General features: G+C 48.1%; 1 protein-coding gene across 3 annotated transcripts in view; it reads left to right on the top strand.

Annotated features, from left to right (window-relative positions):
• NPHP4 (nephrocystin 4) overlaps positions 1-22,455 on the top strand; it is a 136,187-nt gene that overhangs the window by 44,303 nt on the left and 69,429 nt on the right. For all 3 annotated transcript variants that reach the window (XM_079946186.1, XM_079946185.1, XM_079946187.1), the window contains exons 9-11: positions 1,471-1,652; positions 2,356-2,482; positions 20,364-20,546. In XM_079946186.1, coding sequence (XP_079802312.1) covers positions 1,471-1,652; positions 2,356-2,482; positions 20,364-20,546 — 492 coding nt within the window. The remainder of the gene's footprint in view (positions 1-1,470; positions 1,653-2,355; positions 2,483-20,363; positions 20,547-22,455) is intronic.

The following is a 22,455-nucleotide window of genomic DNA, read 5'->3' as shown; positions in this document are numbered from 1 at the left end:
TGTCTGGATCTGTGCACGACCCCTCTCAGGTATCATGTCTCAGTGCAGACCTGTTGCCCTGAGGGGCCGCCCTGCCCAAGCTGCAGGCAGCGTCCCCCTTCCTCCCCGCCGGGCGCGCTCTCTGACGCATCACCCTGCTTCGTTTCTCTGGGTGCTTGGCTCTCTCGGAGAGCACCTGGTTTCCTTACTGTTTACGGGTGGATTGTGGGTCCCTCTCTGGAGTATTTGCACCAGGAGGACAGGGACTTGGTTTGCTTTACCACTGCACCTGATGTGCCTAAAACAGTCGGCACATAGTAGGTCTCTAACATGTATTTGTGAGAATGAATGTGCGGTCAGCGGGTGCCCATCCTCGTGGTCTGTGAAGTTAGCAAATTGTTGACACACACACACACACACACACACGAATGTGTGTACACGCACGAGTAAGGTGGTCTTTTCTTTTGCTCTCTACCCGTTCTGGAAAATGTTGTGCTGTGTAATGTAGTCTCATGTGAAGCAGACACGAAGCAGAGAAGAGGGCTGAGACAGCATCATACATTTTCTTGGCATAGTTCCTGCTGTTTTCTTATGGCTCAGAAAAGATTGTCTGAGGGTAGAAAGATGTTTAAGAGCATTATTGTGGAATTTTATATATTCCCATAAAGATCACTTTATTATGTGTTTTTACTCTCTTTGTATTTTTGTTCCCATCCAACTGGCAGATACTCCGTTATCACCTTCGTTTTATTTTCATTACTCAGAGGCTAATGGGCTGAATTTACGTCTGTTCAGCATGATTAATGGGCAATGAAGAAAACTCGAAAATTCAGGGATCATTTTGCAACAATCACATAATTTAATAAACAGTAATAGCCTGGAGGAATATCCTTGCTCATTTGTTAGGGCGCCTGTATGTTGTTTTTGTTAAGATGAAAACACTTTAATATCCAGGGATCACTTTGGGGCAGACTTACTGCCTAAATATGCCCACTCTTCCTGCGGCCCTGTCCGCCCCAAGTCTCAGGTGTCTGAGCTGTGGGAGGGCAGAGGTGTTGAAGCTCGCTGTGTTCAGCCTTGGTCAGCGCCTGCCCTTGACTCCGGGACCTCTCACTTCTTGGAGCCCACTTGGAGCTCACTTCCTCTCACTGTTGGAGGTGCTAGGGCCCCTTGTTGCTGGTTTGCTGCGTCTTGAGAATTGTAGCTCAACCTTGGAAACCCGGAGCGAGAGTTAGCTGATTCAGGCATCTAAGGGATGTATTGCTCTACGAGATGACGCTACGCGAGAAATCCCCGAAGTACCTAGAAAATGGCCTGAGGCCAGTCTGCTCGGATTGGATGGTGCTTCCCTAAGCTCCATCTGGTCTGGAATGTCTGAAACCTCTGTTCTAGTTTCTTCTCTCTGATGGGGCTCTCTGCTGGGAGCTTTCCTGGCGAGCTCCCGCCCCCCTCCGCACCGACCTTATTCTGTGCCATGTGTGCTCTTCCCAGGCGGGCGGCCCGCTGGACAGTGGTGCCCTGGAGATCTTGGAGCGGCGCCTGTGCGTGGGCGTGCACAACGGGCTGGGCTTCGTGCAGAGGCCACAGGTGGTGGTGCTGGTGCCTGAGCTGGAGGTGTCCTTGACGCACTCTGCCAGCTTCAGCCGGAGAGTTGGCGCCTCTTCGAAGGCCAGGTATTTCCCCCGGGGTCCCAGGTCGCGGTCCGCGTGGAGTTAGGAGGTGCGGGTGGGCACCTGACCAGGGATCAGAGTGAAAGGCAGCTGTTCTTACACGCGAGGTGTGCACTCATCCACCTGGGTTCTTGCCCGGTGCCTTTGATTCCTCTTGCTTAGTCGTCCCCATCAGGAGCAGACCTCAGTGTTGTGAGGTTGGAAAGATCCTGGTTTTTGTGCCACGACGGGTTTTGGAGTTAGAATAACAGATGCTTCCAGCTGTGGAGCCCTGGCGTGCTTTCCTCCAGATGCGCCCTGTGATCCCTTTCTCACATGACACAGAACCAGAGGGCAGTAAGTTCTGCCGCTCTGTTCAGTCCTGTGCGTCTCAAATCACAACAGAGACATCGCCTAGGGGTTCCATACGTGAAGCTGGACGGAAGCCGGCCTCGGAGGGGTACCTCCCTGGAGCCCTTCCGTCCTCCTGATACCAGTGCTGGCATTTTGGGAGAGTGTTGATTGCGGCACCTAAGAGAGGCTCTGGTCTGGGAAGTTACCTTGATGGCCAAACACCCAGAAGGGCTCAGTGCCATTGCTTGGGGGACTCACTGTACCAGACTGCAGCAGCAGCGCCCGGTGCCGCGGCGCCCGAGCTGATGGCGGGTGGGGTGCCGGGCAGCAGGAGCCCCGCCTGACACGCCCCCTCTGTGTGTTCTCGGCGCAGATCTGGAAACCACGCTCTGGTCTCGAGAAGCCGCCTCCAGCTCCCTGAGATGGTCTGTCAGCCCGCGTTCACCATCGTCTTTCAGCTGGAGTACGTGTTTAACAGCCCTTCGGGAGCGGACGGCAACGTAAGAACCATCCGCTTGTCTCGCGTGCCGCCTGGCGACGGGCTCTACGCGCGCAGAATAAGCATAGTCACCATTCATTTTTCTTCCGTTAAAAGCAGTGTGATTATTATTAACAATATGGATAACAAGCGTGGAATATGATTCTAGAAAACACTTGTTCCAAGTGATAGCTTTGTTCTAATCATTTCCCATCTTTATGGTAATAGTACGTACACTCTGCTGGCAGCTGGTATAAACAGTTCAATAAACAGGCATCACGCAGCATAACATCATTAATTCACGATTATTGAATCAATAATTATTTTGAAAGAATGAGACCATTTTAATGCCTTTTTCAAATAGTAAGTGTAGTAAAGCTTGAATGTGCACAAGAAGTGAATGTTTTCTTAGAGTGGACTTCGTACGTGCCCACGTCAGAACCAAGAGTAAGAATCTATAGGATTCAGTTGGAAGGAATGTAACAAAGAGACATCATTTACATCATTGATGCAGATTTTTCGGAAAACCCAAGTCATGCTCTTCTTAAGATTCAGATTTTTGTTTGAAAAAGCAAATATCAATTTAACAAGTAAATTAAAAATAAAAATAGGCCAACAAGACACCTTCTGTGGTGGTCAGTCTGCCCGCATCACCGTGCAGCTGAGGCAAGAGCAGGGGGCTGGGAGCGGTCTTGGGGGGTCTTTGGAAGGAGAATGGGGTGTCAGCACAGCTGCTGTGTTAGTTCCTGATGTCCTCTGGTAGCAGTGAACTGACCTCTCTGATGTCTGTGCCTCGTGTAATTCAGAGTCCTAATCAGGTGAGCAGACCCAGAGGCAGGTATTCTGAGTATAGGCGAACGAATGATGTCCGTTGTTCTCACAAAGTTCTTGTTCCCAGCTCTGCTTTTCTTTCTTTGTTACCAGAAATTTCAGCTAAAATGCAACTGTATGCAGATATGCTTGTCAGCCCGGGGCAGGCCCTCTGGGCCTGGGGTGGAGCTTTACCAGGAGGGAGGGGCTTCTGGGGCTTCCCCATCCTGGGGGGAAGTTCGCCGGCTCAGGTGCAACATCCCTGGTGCTGCCACTGGGCGTGGGCAGGGGGTCGGTACAGAGGGAGCCCCTGAGGAGCAGAGGGCCTGGCTCTCCACTCATTTACGTTTAGATTGTGTCCCCTCGAGAACGTTAATTACAATTCGCTTGTGATTATAAAGCCTGTGTCCTGAAACTTTATGTCTTACCCAACACTTGATTGTTAAGTTTTTAACTCTTCACTGAAATGCTTACCCGCTGACAGGTGGATCCGCCACGCGCTGTTGCTTGTGGAGCTCTTGGAATGTGGCTTGAAATAGCTCATCAGTTCTTTTTGATGTGGAGGTTTATCTTAACATGGAATATTGGATTCCGTTTTACTGTCATCAAGTGTACTTTCTTCAGTGTAATCTGGAGAGGAAATGTTCCTGTGTCTGAAATGAATTTCCGCACAAATTACTTGCTGCATGGAACAGTGAGGATGGGTTAGCATTCCGGGGGTGAAAACCAAATCAGACATTCCCACCACAACCAGACTTAGACGTACAGGAGAAAACTAGCCTGATGCTGTCGAAATGGGCTCTCGCTCCTTCCCCGAGGAGTGTCCCAGGAGGGGACGCGGCCCACTGGGCCTCCTGCAAGGTCAGGGCTCGGCCTTGGAGGGACATGTCGCGGCTGGCATGCTCCTGCTTCCCTCTGCAGTCCATTATGAAGCGTGTCTTCGGGTGCATTCAGCCTGCAAATTCCTTTCTCCCCTTTCTTTCCTTTTAAAAAACTCTATGTGGTGGACATGCCAAGTGTAGACAAAAGCAGACCGGATAGTAAAATAAGCCCCAAGGATCTTCAGCAGTTATCCACTTCGTGGACACTCTTGTTTTGTCCATACCCTCTTGCACAACCCATTTTGGTTCATTTTGAAGCAAATTCCAGTCATAATTGCATCTGTCTTGATTATTGTGAACATTTCGGCATATACGTTCTTTTCTTTAAGACCTTTTTAATTATAGAGACTTTTGAATACGAAGATAGAAGCGTACGATAAACCCAATGAATGTACCCATCGCCAGTCTCCGAAGTCATCAGCTCCTGGCCAGCCTTGTCGCTGCCTTTCTTTCCTGTCCGCATTCCTCCCAGATTATTTTAGAGCAAATCCTAGACCCCGTGCCATTTCCTCTGTGGACAGTGCAGGAGATCTTTCCAAAAGATGGGGGTAAAACTTCCCTGCAATACCATCGTCACACCTAAAAAATAAAACAAAGTTCTCGGTATCATCAGTCACCCAGCCTGCCTGGGTGTACGTTTTAAGTATTTTCCTCAATCAGAAATAGACCTTTGTGTGACTGTTCACTTTCAAGTGTTTATCTAGATCAGCGAGAGGCCATCTGGGCTAATAGTGCCTCCAGTTTATACCCAGTCACCTGAGTCTCAGAGGATTGTTTTGGTCCTGAATATTTTGGTAGTCATTAGACACAAACTAGAAAAAAGTTTTGAGAAGACACACCCCTTGTTTGTAATCTGTTAGCCAGAACGACTAAAGCCTTTGTGATTTGTCTTTGGGTTAAGTGTTCTTCTGATCCAGACCACGTACCTTCTAGAAACCTGAGTCCATGGGGACAGTGCACCCACAGCAGAAGGCCCGTTTGGAAATGCCGTGAGCTTTGCAAGTGTGGCCTCCAGAAACATTTGCTGTTTGAATAAAGCTGATAAAGCAGACTGCCTAGAACATGAGAGTGACGTGGAAAGAAGGTAGCTGTAAAAATAAACAGACCCAGTGTCCTTTGCTGCGTTTTTATGTCAGAATAAGTGCAGATCACCACGGGGCTGCGAGGGGTCAAAAGAGCTCTTTTCTGGGGAGTAACACAGCAAAATAACCCTCTCCCACATCTCTGGGGGGTAAAACTCTAATTTATTTATATATTTGCTCGTATTCTTTGAACAAAACAAGTTCATATAACAGAGATTTGAGTGCTTAACATAGGTATCATGCCTGGATTTACTCTGAAAATTACATAAATTTAAACTTTCTAGAACTTGGAAATACAGATGTCTTGAGGGTTCTCTGGAGAGCTTTCAAAATAACCCCTCCTTGGACCCTGGAGCCAGGTCCGTGTCCTGATTGAGTCACCTTGCAGCTGTATACACATTGCAGCCATACATCTCGCTGTGCTGCAGCTTGAGGTTGTCACCATCAGAGGCCCCCCACCGAGCGCGCAGGACCTGCTGAGTTTCCGACTGTCTGCTTAGGTGGAGGTTGCTAAAGAAGAGGGGATTGGTGCAGAGTCTTCTATTTTGTCCTGCATGTTGGGTCTCCCTTATGGTTTTAGGAAAGATAACAACTCACTTTTTAAAAATTGTGTTATTTTTATTTATTTTTATTTATTTATTTTTTTGGTACGCGGGCCTCCCACTGTTGGGGTCTCTCCCGTTGCAGAGCACAGGCTCCGGACGCACAGGCTCAGCGGCCATGACTCACGGGCCCAGCCGCTCCGCGGCACGCGGGAACCTCCCGGACCGGGGCGCAAACCCGCGTCCCCTGCATCGGCAGGCAGACTCCCAGCCACTGCACCACCAGGGAAGCCCTATTTGTCTTTTTTAAAAAAATATTTTTTCATTGAGGAGAAATTCACATACCCTAATATGATTTTTAAAGTGTCCAATTCAGTGGTATTCTGCCTTACTTTTTTTTTTTTTAAATGTCTTTTTTTCTTGTGGGAAAATACACATAAAATTTACCATCTTAACCATTTTAAAGTGTACAGCCAGTGGTATTAAGTACATTCACATTGTTGTACAACCATCATCACCATCCATCCCCATAACTCTTTTCGTCTTGTAAAACTGAAGCTCTGTGCCCATTAAACAAACTCCCCATTCTCCCCGCCTGCTAGCCCCTGGGAACCATGACTCTACTTTCTGTCTTTATGATTTTGACTGTTCTAAGTACCACATGTAAGTAGAATCATACAGTATTTGTCCTTTTGTGACTGACTTATTTCACTTAGTATAAGTCTTCAAGGTTCATCCATGTTGTAGCATATCATAGAATTTCCTTCCTTCTTTTTTTTTTTTTTTTTTTTTTGCGGTACGCGGGCCTCTCACTGCTGTGGCCTCCCCTGCTGCAGAGCACAGGCTCTGGACGCGCAGGCTCAGCGGCCATGGCTCACGGGCCCAGCAGCTCCGTGGCATGTGGGATCTTCCTGGACCAGGGCATGAACCTGCGTCCCCTGCATTGGCAGGCGGACTCTCAACCACTGCGCCACCAGGGAAGCCCTCCTTCCTTCTTAAGGCTGAATAATATTCCATTGCATGGATAGACCGCACTTGGGTTGCTTCCATGTTTTAGCTATTGAGGACAATGCTACTGTGACCATGGGTGTACGAGTATCTCTTTGAGACCTGCCTTCAGTACTTTTTGTGTATATACCCAAAAGTGGAATTACTGGATCATATGGTAATTCTATTTTTCACTTTTGAGGAGGCACCATTCTGTTGTCTACAGTGGCTACACCATTTTACATTCCCACCAACAGTCCACGTCCTTGCCAATGCTCATTGCTTTCTATTTTTTGGATAGGAGCCATCCTAATGGGTATGAAGTAGTATCTCATTGTACTTTTTTTTTTTTTTTTTGTGGTACGCGGGCCTCTCACTGTTGTGGCCTCTCCCGTTGCAGAGCACCGGCTCAGGACGCGCAGGCCCAGCGGCCATGGCTCACGGGCCCAGCCGCTCCGCGGCATGTGGGATCTTCCCGGACCGGGGCACGAACCCGCGTCCCCTGCATCGGCAGGCGGACTCTCAACCACTGCGCCACCAGGGAAGCCCTCATTGTACTTTTGATTTGCATTTACCTAGCGATTAGTGATGTTGACCGTCTTTTCATATGCTTGTTGGCCATTTGTGTGTCTTATCTGGAGAAATGTCTAGGTTTTTTGCCAGTTTTTTATTGGGTTGTGGAGTTTTCTGTATATTTTGCATATCAATCCTTTATCAGCTATACGATTTGCAAATATTTTCTCCCATTCTGGGGTTTCCCTTTTTACTCTGTTGATATGCATTTCACTTCCAGCCTGTATGTGTCTTTGGTTCTCAGGTGGGTCTCTTATAGACAGTGTATAGTTGGATCATGTGTTTTTATCCATTCTGCCAGTCTCTGTCTTTTGATTGGAGAGTTTAATCCATTTACATTTAAAGTAATTTCTGATAGGGAAGGACTTACTTCTGTCATTGTGTTATTTATTTCTATGTGCTTAAAGTTTTTTTTTGTCCCTGCATTACTCTTTTCTCTTGCGTTTGGTTGATTTTCTTTGAAGTGAAATGTTTAAAGTCCTTTCTCATTTCCTTTTGTGTATATTCTATAGCTCAGTTCTTTGTGGTTATGGGGACTACCTTTAGCATCCAGAAGTTATAACACTAATTTGAATTTGTACCACCTTAATTTCAATAACATACAAAAACTCTGTTCATTTGTAGCACAGTCTCCCACCCTTTCGGTTGTTGATGCCATAGTATTACGTCTTTATACATTGTGTGCCCAAAACATAAAATAATAATGCTTTTCAATGTGTTATTCTCTTAATTTATGTAGAAAACAAGATATGGAGTTACAAACCAAAGTTGTAGTAGCTTTTACACTAATAATTTGTGTTTTTCCTTTATATGTATTAGTGTTTTAAATCATGTAGACAACAAAAAGAGCGATAACAAGCCACTGTTTCAATAATATTAGCTTTTATATTGTCCATATATTTACCTTCATTGAGATCTTTTTTTTCCCATATGGCTTTGAGTTACTGTCCAGTGTCCTTCCATTTCACCCTGCAGGACTCCCTTGAGCATTTCTTGCAAGCAGGTCTAGTGATAATGAACTCCTTCAGCTTTTGTTTATGTAGGTATGTCTTAATTTCTCCCTCACTTTTGAAGGAGAGTTTTGCCAGATATAGGATTCTTGGTTGACAGTTTTGTTTTCCTTTTAGCACTTTGGTATGCTGGCTCACTGTCTCTGGCCTCAAGTTTCTGATGAGAAATGTGCTGATAATCTTATTGAGGATCCCTTGTACGTGACAGTTTGCTTCTCTCCTTGCTTTCAATTTTTGCTCTTTGTCTTTGTCTTTTGAAAGTTTGATTACAGTGTATCTCAGTGTGGATCTCTTCAGGTCCATTGAGCTTCTTGGATGTTTATATTCATGTCTTTCATCAAATTTGGGAGGTTTTCAGCCATTATTTCTTCAGATACTCTCTCTGCCCCTTTCTCTCGCTTGTCTCCTGAGACTCCCAGGATGTGTATATTGGTCCAGTTGATAGTGTCCCATAGGTCCCTTAAGTTCTTTCTGCTTTTTTTTCAATTTTTTTTCTTTTTCAGACTCAGTAATTACCATTGTTCTATCTTCAAGTTCATTGATTCTTTCTTCTGCATGTTCAAGTCTGCCTTTGAATCCCTCCAGTGAATTTCTCATTTTTGGTTATTGTAATTTTCAGCTCCAGAATTTCTTTTTAGGTTTTCTGTCTCTTTATTGATATTTCCATTTTGTTCATACAGAGTTTTCGTGATTTTCTCCACATCTTCCTTTAGTTCTTTAAGACAGTAGTTTTAAGGCCTTTGTCTAGTATATCTACCATTAGGTCGTTTTCAGGGACAGTTTCTGTTGATTTATTTTTTCCTTTGAATGGGCCATACTTTTCTGTTTCTTTGTATGCCTCGTGCTTTTGTTTTTGTTGTTGAACACTGTGTCTGGATTTCTCCCATCCAGCATAATGTTTTGGACATTCATTCATGTGGTTCATTCATTTTTTATTTTAAATTTTAAAATTTACTTATTTATTTATTTTTGGCCGCGTTGGGTCTTCGTTGCTGCGCGCGGGCTTTCTCTAGCTGTGGTGAGCGGGGCCTACTCTTTGTTGCGGTGCATGGGCTTTGCATTGCGGTGGCTTCTCTTGTTGCGGAGCGCGGGCTCCAGGCACATGTGCCTCAGTAGTTGAGGTACGCAGGCTCAGTAGTCGTGGCTCGCGGGCTCTAGAGCACAGGCTCAGTAGTTGTGGTGCACGGGCTTCATTGCTCCGTGGCGCCTGGGATCTTCCCGGACCAGGGCTCGAACACATGTCCCCTGCATTGGCAGGCAGATTCTTAACGACTGCGCCACCAGGGAAGTCCTGGTTCATTTATTTTTATTGCTGAGTTTTCTGTCCTATGAATCTGTTTCTTCATTTTTCGCTTGGTGGGCTTTTCTACTTTGTGAATGGAGCTGCCCGAAACATTCTTGGGCAAGTCTTTTTATGGACGTATATTTTCATTTCTCTTTGGTAAATACTGTGGAGCGGAGTGGCTGGGTCACAGGTAGATGTGCGCTTTCCTTGTAAGCAGTGCCAGCCTGTCCAGGTGGTCGCACCGGCGCTGTCTGAGGGCTTGGCTGCTTGCGTGCTCACCAGCATTGGATTCCGCTTGTCATTTTAGTTTCAGGCACTTTAGGGGTTGTGACTCTGGCTTTGCTTTGCATTTCCTTGGCGACCAGTGATACCATGTACTTGTTTGTGTGTTTGTTGGCCATTCCCAATCTGCCTTTGTCAAGTGGTTATTCCATTGTTTTGGGTTGTTTGCCTTTTTTATTGCGTGGATGGGAGTTTCTTTTATATATTTTGGATATAAGTTCTTTGTCAGATACATAGATTGTGAATATTTTTTCAGTCTGTGACTCGCCTTTTCATTTTCTTCACAGTTTTTTTTTTTTAAAGGCATAGTGGGACTTTATTTTGTTCTGTCAAAAACTTTTTATTTCTGTAAAAACTTACAAGTTGCAGAAATACAAAAAATACTGGTTTAGTCTTGGTTCAGTTTCACTGACTGATTACATTTGCCCCATCTGCTTTAGTTGCACTCGCTTGCTCACGTTTCCTCCCTCCCTCCCCGTGTGTGTGTGTGTATGTGTGTGCGCACACACGTGTGCATGTATGTAGACTCACACACGTATTTTTTCTGAACCACTTGAGAGTAAACTGCAGACATCATGCTCCTGACCCCTAAATGCCTCCGTGCCTCCTCGAGATTGAGGGTGTCCCCTGTGTAAGCACAGTGCGGGGTCAACCTCAGTTCACTTAGCATCAACTCCACGCCCCCATCTCCCATCCACCTTTCGGTTCTGCCCATCCATCCAGCCGTGTCCTTTGCAGTGTTTCTCTCAGTACAGGACCCAGTGCAGGATCACACGGCTCTGTGGTCTCCTTCAGCCTGGATCAGCTCCACAGCCTTTCTTTGTCTTTTTAAGACTTTATTTTTTATGCCATATTCTCCCCCCTTTACAAAATGTCCTAGAGAGCAAGTTCCTTATTTTGGATTTGCTGATGTTCCCTCCTGGTGGAGTCGGGTTGTGCATCCCCGCTGGACACTGTGTGAGGCGTGTCCCCGGGGTCTCATGGCCACAGGTGCAGGTGCATGGTGTCCATCTGAACCGCACTGGCCTTGTTCACTTGGGTCGTCTGGTTGGGTGTTGTGTGATGTCTCCACTGTGGAGTTACTGTTTTTTTCCTTGCAACTAATAAGCAGACCGTGGGGAGGCTCTTTAAGCCACGCAGATACCTGCTCCTTGTCTGAATTTCCCCCTAGGTTGGCATCCATTGCTGCCTCTCTCAGAAGCATGATTTCCAACCCCAGCCTTTCCCCCACATGGCTTTCCACTGTCCAGAACCCTCCCTTCTCCCTCGCGGATGGATTAATTGATTGACTCGGCCATTGAGTCCATATTGGTATGGACTTCTGGATCCCTGTTTTTTTTTTTTTTTTTTGCGGTACGCGGGCCTCTCACTGCTGCGGCCTCTCCCGTTGCGGAGCACAGGCTCCGGACGCACAGGCTCAGCGGCCATGGCTCATGGGCCCAGCCACTCAGCGGCATGTGGGATCTTCCCGGACCGGGGCACGAACCCGTGTCCCCTGCACGGGCAGGCGGACTCTCAACCACTGCGCCACCAGGGAAGCCCTGGATCCCTGTTTTTAAAATGACCACCCCTACTTATTTTTGGTGTTCAGATTGTCCCATACTCAGCCAGAGTCCCTTCAGGCCGTGTCCCTGTGACATCCCCGTCATGTTTTGTTTTTTTGAGCGTTTTCTGGCAGAAGATGCTTCAGGTTCATCTTGCCTCTTCCCTGTTCCAGCTCTGGAATCAGCCACTTATGTGGGGAGCTGTGGTTTACCACCTCTTCCTTTTTCTAAAACGCTTTTTATTTTGGGAAAGTTTTAGATTTACAGAAAAACAGTGAAGATAGTGCAGAGAGATCCCATATACCCATTCCCAGTTTCCCCTATTATTAACGTCATTAGGATGGGACATTTGTCACACCTCATGAACCAGTATTGATGCATTGTTACTAACCGAAGTCCGTACTTTTGGTAAGTCGAATTTCCTTGCCTGATGTCCTTTTCTGCTCCAGGACCCCATCCAGGAGGCCACATGACATTTAGTCATCATGTCTCCTCAGGCTCCTCTGGACTGTGACGGTTTCTTAGACTTTCCTTGGTTTTGATGAGCCCTGGCTCTTTTTAAAGGGGAAAGTGTTAGAATCCAGGTCTGGGCGCTGGGATTGTCTTTGTTTCTAAGCCCGCTCAGTGGACAGAGCTCGGACAGTTTACATATGGAAACACACATGCACGTATATGTGCACACACAGGTACGCATGCATACACATACTTAAATAGACGCACACACATGTACACGCATCCGTGTGCATGCACACGGCTTAGGAGTTGAGCTGTTGCTGACCCCATCCACCTGGCGGGGCGCCCCAGGCTTCACCTTCCACGTTTGCACCTCTCCTTCCACAGAGGAGCCTGGCTCCCAGTGCCGTCCGCATGGCAACTCGCTTGCTCAATCCTAGGAGGCACCTAAAGTAACGTCAGAGTAGCTTCACCCAGACAGCTGTCAGAAACAAACCTACCAGGCAGAGTTCAGGGTTCGTTAGCGGCCGAGACCCAGGGGAGCAGCCAATGTTGTCCTGGGCCCCTTGGCTCGGCCCCTTCTGTGTGTTCATGCTGTTCATCTGAATGCAGTCGGGTCCTTCTGTTTCTCTTTGCTTTCAGTTTTATAGTTATTTCCCCTGCCCGTCCTTATTGAGTTAGTTTTATTTTTTGAATATAAAGAACACAAATATAGTTTTGAAAGTCAAAGTTCTACCAAAAGGTGGTCCGAGAAGAGTCGCCTGGTGGGAGCCAGCTCTGTGGCTCGGGGCCCCTCCTTCCTGGGCTGCTTTGTGCGAATATCCCAGATGTGTGGGTGTTGGCTCAGCTCCCCTTTCCACACGGGGTCGGGGGGAGCAGACCTGTGCGTGGGCCTTGCGGCTCGTTGCGTCTTCTCCCCGGCCCAGCTCACCCTGGCAGTCCCGCCCGGCAGTCCTGCCTCCCGCTCCTTCTTCCAGCTGCACTTGCTCCATTGTGCTCTGCAGTTTATTTGCCCAATTACCTATATTTGGATATTCAGATAGTTTCCAGTATTTTGCAGCTGTAAGCGATGCTGAGATGAATGGTCTTGTGCGTGTGCACTTTTGTATTGTAGGAAGGGCACCTTCAGGGAGAGCTCCCAGAAGTGGGTTTGCTGGATTGGAGGTTAAATGTATATATTGTGCTGTTAACTGTTGTCCAGTTTCTCCAGAGGGGTTGCACGCTGTTCTGTTCTCACTGGCAGTGTACTGGGGGACCTGTCTCCCCACTGGCTCACCAATAGTTGCATCGTCAAGCTTTTGAGTTCTGCTAATCTGATGGGCAAGAAATGGTATCACAGTATAGTTGAACTTGCATTTCTCTGATTATAAATGAAGTTGAACATGTTTTCATATGTGTGAGTTGTCTATTCATGTCTTTTGCCATTTTTCTGTAGTGCTCTTGCACCTTGTCATCAAATGTTAAGAGCTCTTTGTATGTTAAGGATATTTCCTCGCTTTATCTGAGACATATATTGCAGATATTTTCTCCCAGTTTTGTCATTTTATTTCCCTCGTCCCTGATTTTTTTGGGCCACGTGTCTTAGTCTGCTCAGGCTGCTGTAACAAAATGCCATATATTGGGTGGCTTAAACAACAGACATGTATTTCCCGCAGCTCTGGAGGCTGGAGGTCCAAGATCAAGGCGCCTGCAGATCTGGTTCCTGGTGAGGCCTCTCTTCCTGGTTTGTGGACACCACCCTCTCGCTGTGTGCTCACATGACCTTTCAGTGGTGTATGTGTGTGGAGGGAGAGGGGGAGCTCTCTCTTTCTCTTCTTATAAGGGCACTAATCCCACTGTGGGGGCCCCGCTGTCATGACCTCATCTAAACCTAAGTACCTCCCAAAGGCCCACCTCCAGATGCCATCACTTTGGAATTAGGGCTTCAGTGTATGAATTTTAGGGAATGTTTGTTTTGGACAAATGTTCAGTCCATAACATCATGTAAACTTCAAAATTTTTTGATGCAGTCAAATGTATCCGTCTTTTCTTTCGTTGTATCTGGATTTTGAGTCGTAGTTAAAAAGCCTTTCCCTACTCCTATAGAAGAAGGTATCCGTGTTTTCTCCTAGTACGTGTATAGTTTCAGTTTTTATGTTTAGATCTCATTTGTGGTGTGAGGAATGGGTCTAATTTTATCTTTTTCCAGGGGCCATCCAGTTGTCCCGATACTACTTATTAAAAAGTCCTGCTGTGCTGCAGTGAGTTAAGATGCCTCCTAGTCATACGCTAGGTCTCCGTTTACACTTGCATCTGCTTCTAGATCTTTATTCTGCCCGTGGCTGCTGTTTCTGTGCTGGGACCACAGGGTCACGGCCGAGGCTGCTGGGCCTCTTGGTGGCGGGTGCGGCCTGCAGCCCCTCCCCTTCTTGGCGCTTCCTGCTCTCCCCACGTTTGCTTTTCCCGAGGAGCTTCAGCATCAACAGGTCTAGCTCCATGAAGAGAGCTCGTTGGCATTTTTATTGGGATTGCATTAAATTTATTAATTTGTAATGTCATAACCAGGAAGAAGGGAAGTCTTTCTGTTGGTCCACTTCTGTTTTTGTGTCTTTTGGGAGTGATTTTAAATACAGGTTTACAATGTAGATTTTAAACAGTTGAACAGTTCTTACTAAGTTTATTCACAGATATTTAATTTTTGTGCTGCTCTTGTAAGTGGGATTTTCTCTTTCATGTGTTCTGGACCTTCTTTTTTTGTGGACAGTCATTAAACAGTGTTTTTTTTTTTTTTTTACCAGCACTTTATATAGCTTTTGTCATGTACCTCACTGTTTTTTAAATTACACTTTATTTTGACGTCGTTACAGATTCACATGCTGTTGTAAGAAATAAGCAGAGAGATCCCATGTCGTCTTTACCACTTGTCCCCAATGGTAATGCTGTTTCTTGGTTTCAAGTCCAGCTGGCCGACTTTTTCTTTCAGGTCTTGCATCCTCCGCACGGCCTCAGCCTGGCTGGCACGGAGGCTGTTCCCCTCCGTCCCTCTCCCCTGCGTTCCCTCGCCTGCCCTGCGTGTTTCTCTGTTGCCCGCTTCTCTCCCGCTGTGCTCAGGATTTCATGGTGCCCTGGGGGTTTGGGTAGGGGTGGCAGCAGACAGCTTCAGGCTTACTTCTTCCCCAGGTGGTGACTCCGAACGCAAGCGAGCCGCCTTCTCCTGAGACCCCACTAGGAACCCCACATAGAAAGGCTAGGGCTGGCCTCAGTGCATCCCTTCCCTGTAGTAGTCGTTATTTCAGGCCGTGGAATTCCCTGTTGACCTGCACTGAGGTCACGGCCCCGTGGAGCAGAGGTGCCCGCAGGAAGGGATGCCAGGCTACCAAGCCTGAGCCCCAAGGTCAAGGGCTCTGTAGGACCCAGTGGGAGATGCGAGGAGGGAAGCGGACCCCGGCAAGGGGCCGGTTCTCCAGAGGAAGCAGATACAAAGTCCCTGGAGTGCCCATGCCCTGGCTGCTGGGCTGCAGACTCCGAAGGACCAGAGGCTGCACGCCTGTCCACCTCACCAGCCACGGCCCCAAACTCAGGACGGATTCCCTATTGCTTCTCTCAGCTCTTGTTGAGTTGATATCTTTTTTGCAAAGAGGACCCGAGTGTTATGAGCCCTTTAGCCAGTATGAAGAGTAATTCTAGGTTTACAGCTTTCTTAAAACCATACCCCTGTTGTTTTTCATCGCTCATGTGTATGTTTAAAAATAATTACTGTACTCTGTAGAATGAAATGAAAATATTGCCTGCCAAGTGATTACTGTGCTTTTAAATGACTCTGCGTACGCGGTGTCGTGTACGGGCAGCTTAGACGACTTTATATGTCGTTAGGTCTCCTTTTCCACCCTGCATGTGTATGAAGGAAATCAGTCTGCAGCAGCTGCCGCGTTCTCTGTACGTCTGAGTTGGAAAAGCTTTTGGCGTATAATCGATCCACTTCTGGAAGGAATGACTTCGGGCTGATGGTATGTGGTATGTGAGCCTTTGCTTTGCCCGGTGGTCCTGGGTGCCTCGTGCTCCTTGGCGGGAAGGAGGGGGGAGATTCTGGCTCTGGACGCCTGTTTCTCTCCTGACTCTTCCCCTTGGGCGTGTTTCAGGCTCTCGGGCCTTGCGAGGTTCACCTCAGTGGCCAGGCAGCCAGTGTCCTCTCAGGAGGATGCGGGAAACAAGTCATCTTACCCTTGTGCGTTGCCTGTGGCCCAGCTCTGAGACCTCAGAGCCGCCGGCTGCCAATGTGGACCGGCCCCGGCTCGTAGGCAGGTGCACGCTCCTTGGTCTGTGCCGCTGGGGTGGGCCTTGGCCCTCCCTCCGTGGTCAGCATTCGCGGACGGTGCAGAGGGTCACATGGACACCCCAGAACAGACCTGTGCCTGGCCCAGGCCGGGCCGCCTTCTGCCCGTTCCTCCATCTGTCCCGTGCTTCTTAAATCTCTCTCTGTGACTCGTGGTCACCACAGCCTCTGTGATGGGCGTGCTGTCGGGGACATTTGGACACGTTCTGCCACAACAGTTTGCTTTCCTCATTTGTGCTCACCAGGGGCCCCAGCGTGGCTGCCCCCATCCAGGGTCTGGCCCTCGGGCCCAGCTCTGTCTCGGGAGGTGGCCTCAGGGCCAGGGGACCTCCCCCCACCCCATGGGTTCCCTGTCACCTCTGCAGTGTGTTTCTGGGCGTCGGGCTGCGGTGACCAGAGTTAGCATGGAGGGGGCTCAGTAGGTGACAGGGGGCCCCGGCACGAGGAATTAGGTCTCACTGAAGATCTAAAGGAAAATCAACCTCATGAAATAACCTGAAGTTTTACCTGCCTCGAAGGGATTTCTGAGTTGGTCTGAGGACAGAGGCGGAGGGGATTCCTCCTGGGGTGGCCTGAACAAATTGTCGCAAACTACTTGGCTTCAATCAACAGACATTTATTCCCTCCCAGTCAGTTCCGGATCCAGAACCTGCCGGGCCAAAGTCGAGGCGTCGGGAGGGCCTTGCTCCTCTGGAGGCTCAGGGAGGATCCTTCCTGCCTCTTCTAGGTTTTGTTCCTGGGCTGTTAAAACGAAGCGTGGGAAGTGGGTGTTTGTGTAACTGACAGCTGCCTTACACAGAAGAGTGCCGTGCAGACTGAGGACGAGAAAATCAAAAGGTGTGTGAAACCGGAAGCTGGGGATCCGTCACCGCATTGGAAAGGTTAAGCCGGAAGGGGTTGCACAAATAGCATGAAAACGGGGGCACGCTTTTTATTTTCATTTGGATCCTGTTATAAACTCACGAATTTTTGGGGAGACGGCTGTTTGCAAACGTAGTCTAGGTAGTAGTGAATCCTTAGAGTTTTTTTAGTGGCCAGTTTTGCTAATACATTTATTTATTTATTTATTTATTTATTTATTTTTATTTTTTTGCGGTACGCGGGCCTCTCACTGTTGTGGCCTCTCCCATTGTGGAGCGCAGGCTCTGGACGCGCAGGCTTAGTGACCATGGCTCACGGGCCCAGCCGCTCCGCGGCATGTGGGATCCTCCCGGACCGGGGCACGAACCCGTGTCCCCTGCATTGGCAGGCGGACTCCCAACCACTGCGCCACCAGGGAAGCCCTATAATTTATTTTTAAAAAACAATAGACTTATATCAACTTTTCCCTGATACACTGTAGTTGTTCAATACCGTTTTATCCTGTCAGTGGCTAACGGGATGGGAAGGGCAGACCGCCATCTTTGTATTTGACAGACATTGAAAGTTACGGCACAGAATCAGACGCTTAGGATTCTTAACTCGGCCGATTCTTTGCTTGTACTTCCAGGATGTGGGTTATTTTTTTTTTCTCATTGAGTTGACAGGGACCCAAATCCTTGCTCACATGGTGGTATGAAGTATCCTACCCATGGTCTGAAGTTTGGCTCCAGTAAAGGGTCAGAATAAGCTGAAGTGGGTGGTGTGAGGTCCAGTTACGAGGGGGCCTCAGGAAAGAGAGATTAACTCACAACCAGACACTGATTCTGGATGTTCCCCCACACGGATATAAAGGATATAACGGGATGGGATATCATCTGGAACAGTCCGGGAAGACTGACTCGGATGAAATGCATGCTTCCTGTTCTGTACTGGGGTCCCCTCGTGCACACGCTCTGCTGTGGTTTGAGCCAGTTGGCCATCAGCCGCCTGTGCTGGATTCCAGCCAGGGTCCTTTTGTGTGTGTGTGTGACGGTCTGCCCTTTACCTGAGTGCAGTCAAGTCCTGGCTGTGACAGTGGCACACAGCTCACCCGTGTCCAGCCACATGAGCAGGGTCTGTGGGCAGCCCCGGGCACACCGCTGGAGCCTTCCCTGCTTGTGTGGCCCCAGACACGGCTCGGGTCAGAGGGTCCCCGTTGGCATCGCCTTTCCTTTGGGACCATGCTCTGCACCATCACAGGCAGGCTTGGGCTTCCATTCCTTCCGAGAGTCCGAGGCCCCCTCCTTGCAGGCTGTCAGCCTCCCTGTGACCACGGCCTGAGTTTGGGGGTGGCGGGGTTAGTGCGTGCAGCCGGTGGTCAAGAGGGACGGAGGGCCCTCGGCTCCCTCGGCTGCCCGGCGACACTGAGGAACCACGCGGGCCTTTGCGCTCGTCCTCCCAGGAAGGGAGATGCTGTGGCCACGTTGCATTTTACACCTGCCGCCTTTGGGTGGCTTCTCCCCAGCATTACCACCGAGGCTGGGAATTGTGGGGCAGAGGCGGGCGTGGCCGCTGCCCCGAGTCCCGGCTGTCAGTCTGACTGCGGTTAGTGCCGCTGGGCTCTTGGGGTGGAAAGCGCTGTTCCTGGGCTCCAGTCTCACCTGGTGTCGCCAAGCGCCCCATGTCCTCTGGCTGCGAAATGGCCTTCCTGGGGGAGCCGATGTGCCAGGGAACCTGCAGAATCTGCCATTCAGGGCCTGGGGCAGAGCCGTTGTCTCTGAAGCTGCCATAATGGGGTGGACCACAAGTCTTGTTGCCCAGCCGAGCAGGAATTTCAGGACCCGACCACGGCCCACTCCGAGTTCTGCTTTATTCTTGCTGCTTTTTTTGGACCATTTTTAAAGCCTTTATTGAATTTTGCTACAATAGTGCTTCTGTTTTATGTGTTGCTTTTTTGGCCATGAGCCATGTGGGATCTTAGCTCCCCGACCAGGGATCGAACCTGCACCCCTGCATTGGAAGGTGAGGTCTTAACCACATGACCGCCACGGAAGTCCCTCTTGCTGCTTTTTGAATAAGCGGATGAAAGTGGTTTCTTTAAAACGCTACTGAATCAAGCCCTGAAGCCGTATTTGTGAAAATGGCTTTGTTTGAGCGTGGAGGCTAATTCTGGGGTGTCCTGGGGTCCTCTTCCCTTGCATCTGGCCAATGATAGAGACAGTGAAAGAAGGAACAGCATGTAACATTCTGCCTGACTGATTTCCTAATTACACATAAGTTACATAGAACATACCATTAGGAGCTGAAACTTTGGGGGAGAAACTGTGTGCTAATAACCCTAAATTGAATATCCACGTGTATTCTTTTTTTTTAATTAATTTTTATTGGAGTATAGTTGCTTTACAATGTTGAGTTAGTTTCTGCTGTACAGCAAAGTGAATCAGCTATACGTATACATATATCCCTTCTTTTTTGGATTTCCTTCCCATTCACCACAGAGCATTGAGTAGAGTTCCCTGTGCTATACAGTAGGTTCTCATTAGTTATCTATTTTATTTTTTTATTATCATTTTTTTCATTTTATTTATTTATTTAGTTTTGGCTGCATTGGGTCTTCATTGCTGTGCGCGGGCTTTCTCTAGTTGCGGCAAGCGGGGGCTACCCTTCATTGCGGAGCATGGGCTCTAGGCTCGCAGGCTTCAGTAGTTGTGGCACGTGGGCTCAGTAGTTGTGGCCCACGGGCTTAGTTGCTCCACGGCATCTGAGATCTTCCCGGACCAGGGCTCGAACCTGTGTCCCCTGCTTTGGCAGGCGGATTCTTAACCACTGCACCACCAGGGAAGTCCCTTAGTTATCTATTTTATACATAGTAGTGTGTATATGTCAATCCCAGTCTCCCAATATCCACGTGTTTTCTTCATCATTTTACAAAGTGTCTCATCACTAACACAGAGTGCCATTCCTGGTGTTTTATTCATGGATTTGGGTAGATGTTGGCAAGGCACAGAGTGTCTGAAAACCTGCAGGAAGATCCTACAGGAAGAGGAGGCGTCATAAAGATGGAGTTGGTCTTCAAGAGGGTCCTGGTTGGTGGGGGGGGTCCCAGAACCGGAGGCTGGCTTCTCTACTCTCTTTGAGCCACTGATGTGATGTCGTGTCCTCCTCCTGTGGTGGTTCTTTCTTTTGTGATGACCGCCTGCCTTGCTCTCTAGTGAAATTTTACCGGGAAAGCACTGTTGATTTCCCCCACCCAAGTGGGCTTGGTAATGACTCGTGACCAATGTGCTTTGTTTCCATTCCAGGCAGCTGCGGTCACCTCCTTGTCGAACCTGGCGTGTATGCACATGGTGCGGTGGGCTGTCTGGAGCCCCGTGCTGGAAGCCAGCTCCGGGCGGGTGACGCTACCTCTACAGGGTGGGATCCAGCCCAACCCCTCGCACTGTCTGGTCTATAAGGTACCCCCAGCCAGCATGAGCTCCGAAGAGGTAAATTGTTAGAGGCTCCGTAAGTATGATTATTTTCTACGAGCTTCTAGCAAGTTCCTGCATTTTCAAAATCAGAAGCTGACAAATACGTTTGCTGATGTTTCATGAGCTCTGTTTTTTCATGTCAAGGCTGTGCCCTTAAAAAATAAGTGTGGTTTCTGAGTCATAGTCGGCTGTGAACTCACTGAGGCCGGTTTTATCTGGGGTCCCATAATGTCCCCGGTCATGTATCAGTCTCTCAAGGTGGCCTGCGGGGCCTGTGACCCTTATTTGTATACATGGTGCCATGAGATCCACTTCTGTGCTTTTTAAAAAGCCCTCTTTTTTTTTTTAAATTTATTTTTTTATTGAAGTATAGTTGAATTACAATGTTGTGTTAATTACCGCTGTACAGCAAAGTGGCCCAGTTAACATATATATATATATGTACATTTTTTCATATTCTTTTCCATTATGGTTTATCACAGGGTATTGAATATAGTTCCCTGTGCTATACAGTAGGACCTTGTTGTTTGTCCATTCTAAATACACCAGTTTGCAGCTGCTAATCCCAGACTCGCCCCCCCAACCCCCTCCCCCTTGGCAACCACCAGTCTATTTTCTGTGTCCCTGATTCTGTTTCTGTTTCATAGACAGGTTCATTTGCGTCATATTTAGGATTCCACATACAAGTGATATCGTACGGTATTTGTCTTTCTCTTTCTGACTTACTTCGCTTAGTGTGATCATCTCTAGGTCCATCCATGTTGCTGTAAAAGGCATTATTTTGTTCTTTTCTATGGCTGAGTAGTATTCCATTGTATATATGTACCACATCTTCTTTATCCATTCATCTGTCCATGGACAGTTTGCTTCCCTGTCTTGGCTATTGTGAATAGTGCTGCTGTGAACATTGGGATGGATGTATCTTTTTGAATTAGAGTTTTCTCCAGATATATGCCCAGGAGTGGGATTGCTGGATCATGTGGTAATTTTATTTTTAGTTTTCTGAGGAACCTCTCTACTGTTTTCCACAGTGGCTGCACCAACTTACATTCCCACCAACAGTGTAGGAGGGTTCCCTTAATAAAAAGGCCCTCTTGAAACGTTTGGTGCCCTGGGGGCTGTGTCTCGTGTGCACAAGGCTGGGATGGGAGCCGGGCGGTGGGCACTGCCCTGGCTGGTCTTTGGGGCTTGTCACTCACACCCACTGGACCTCAACTCTCTCCAGCTGTGTCTGGAGGGGAGGGACCACAGCAGGACTTAAAAAAAAATCCATTTTGAAATGAAGCTTTCTCTGATCCCCAGTATAGAAAGCAAATAAAAGTGGGGCAGGGCCAGTGGAAGCGTGTGTGTGTGTGTGTCTTATCCCCTGGCCTCCACTGGCCTGTTGGTGGCCTTGCGGGGTGGGGAGCAGAGACCTGGGGGCCACAGACACCGTGTGACACCACTGCTCTGGCTGATGTCCCAAGTCCTTCCTGACACTACTAATGGGTTGCGACAGCGTTTTTGCCTGGGTGTGTTGTTTGATTCTTCTGCTGACATTCCTGAAATATACCCGTCCTGTCTCAGCAGCACAAACAGGAGTCTTTTAGGCCTCAATTGTCTAATTTTTCTTCGGTAAAGGACCAGACCTGTTATATCAGTATGTCATCCGTGTGCTGAGTCTAGTGACAAACATTATCTTCCGTGTTATTATTTCTGGTTTGGATTATGCTTTGGGAACCTGAATAAGGGAGCAGCTGATGGTGCAGCTTTTCTTATTATGAGCAATGTCCCTGGTTATGGGGTCCCATTTTGCTGCACTCCCACATGGTCTGGTTTGAGCCCTTATTATAAAATTGCCGTTAGAAATCCTGAAGCCATTGCCGTTTCCTCATTCTCATTCTCTCTCTCTGTGTACGTATGTATGTGAATAAATCCTTATTCT

Source organism: Stenella coeruleoalba (assembly GCF_951394435.1).
Source record: "Stenella coeruleoalba genome assembly, chromosome: 1".
Lineage (NCBI taxonomy): Eukaryota > Metazoa > Chordata > Mammalia > Artiodactyla > Delphinidae > Stenella > Stenella coeruleoalba.
Note: the sequence above shows the minus strand (reverse complement) of the source record. Positions and strands in the feature narration are given on the sequence as shown.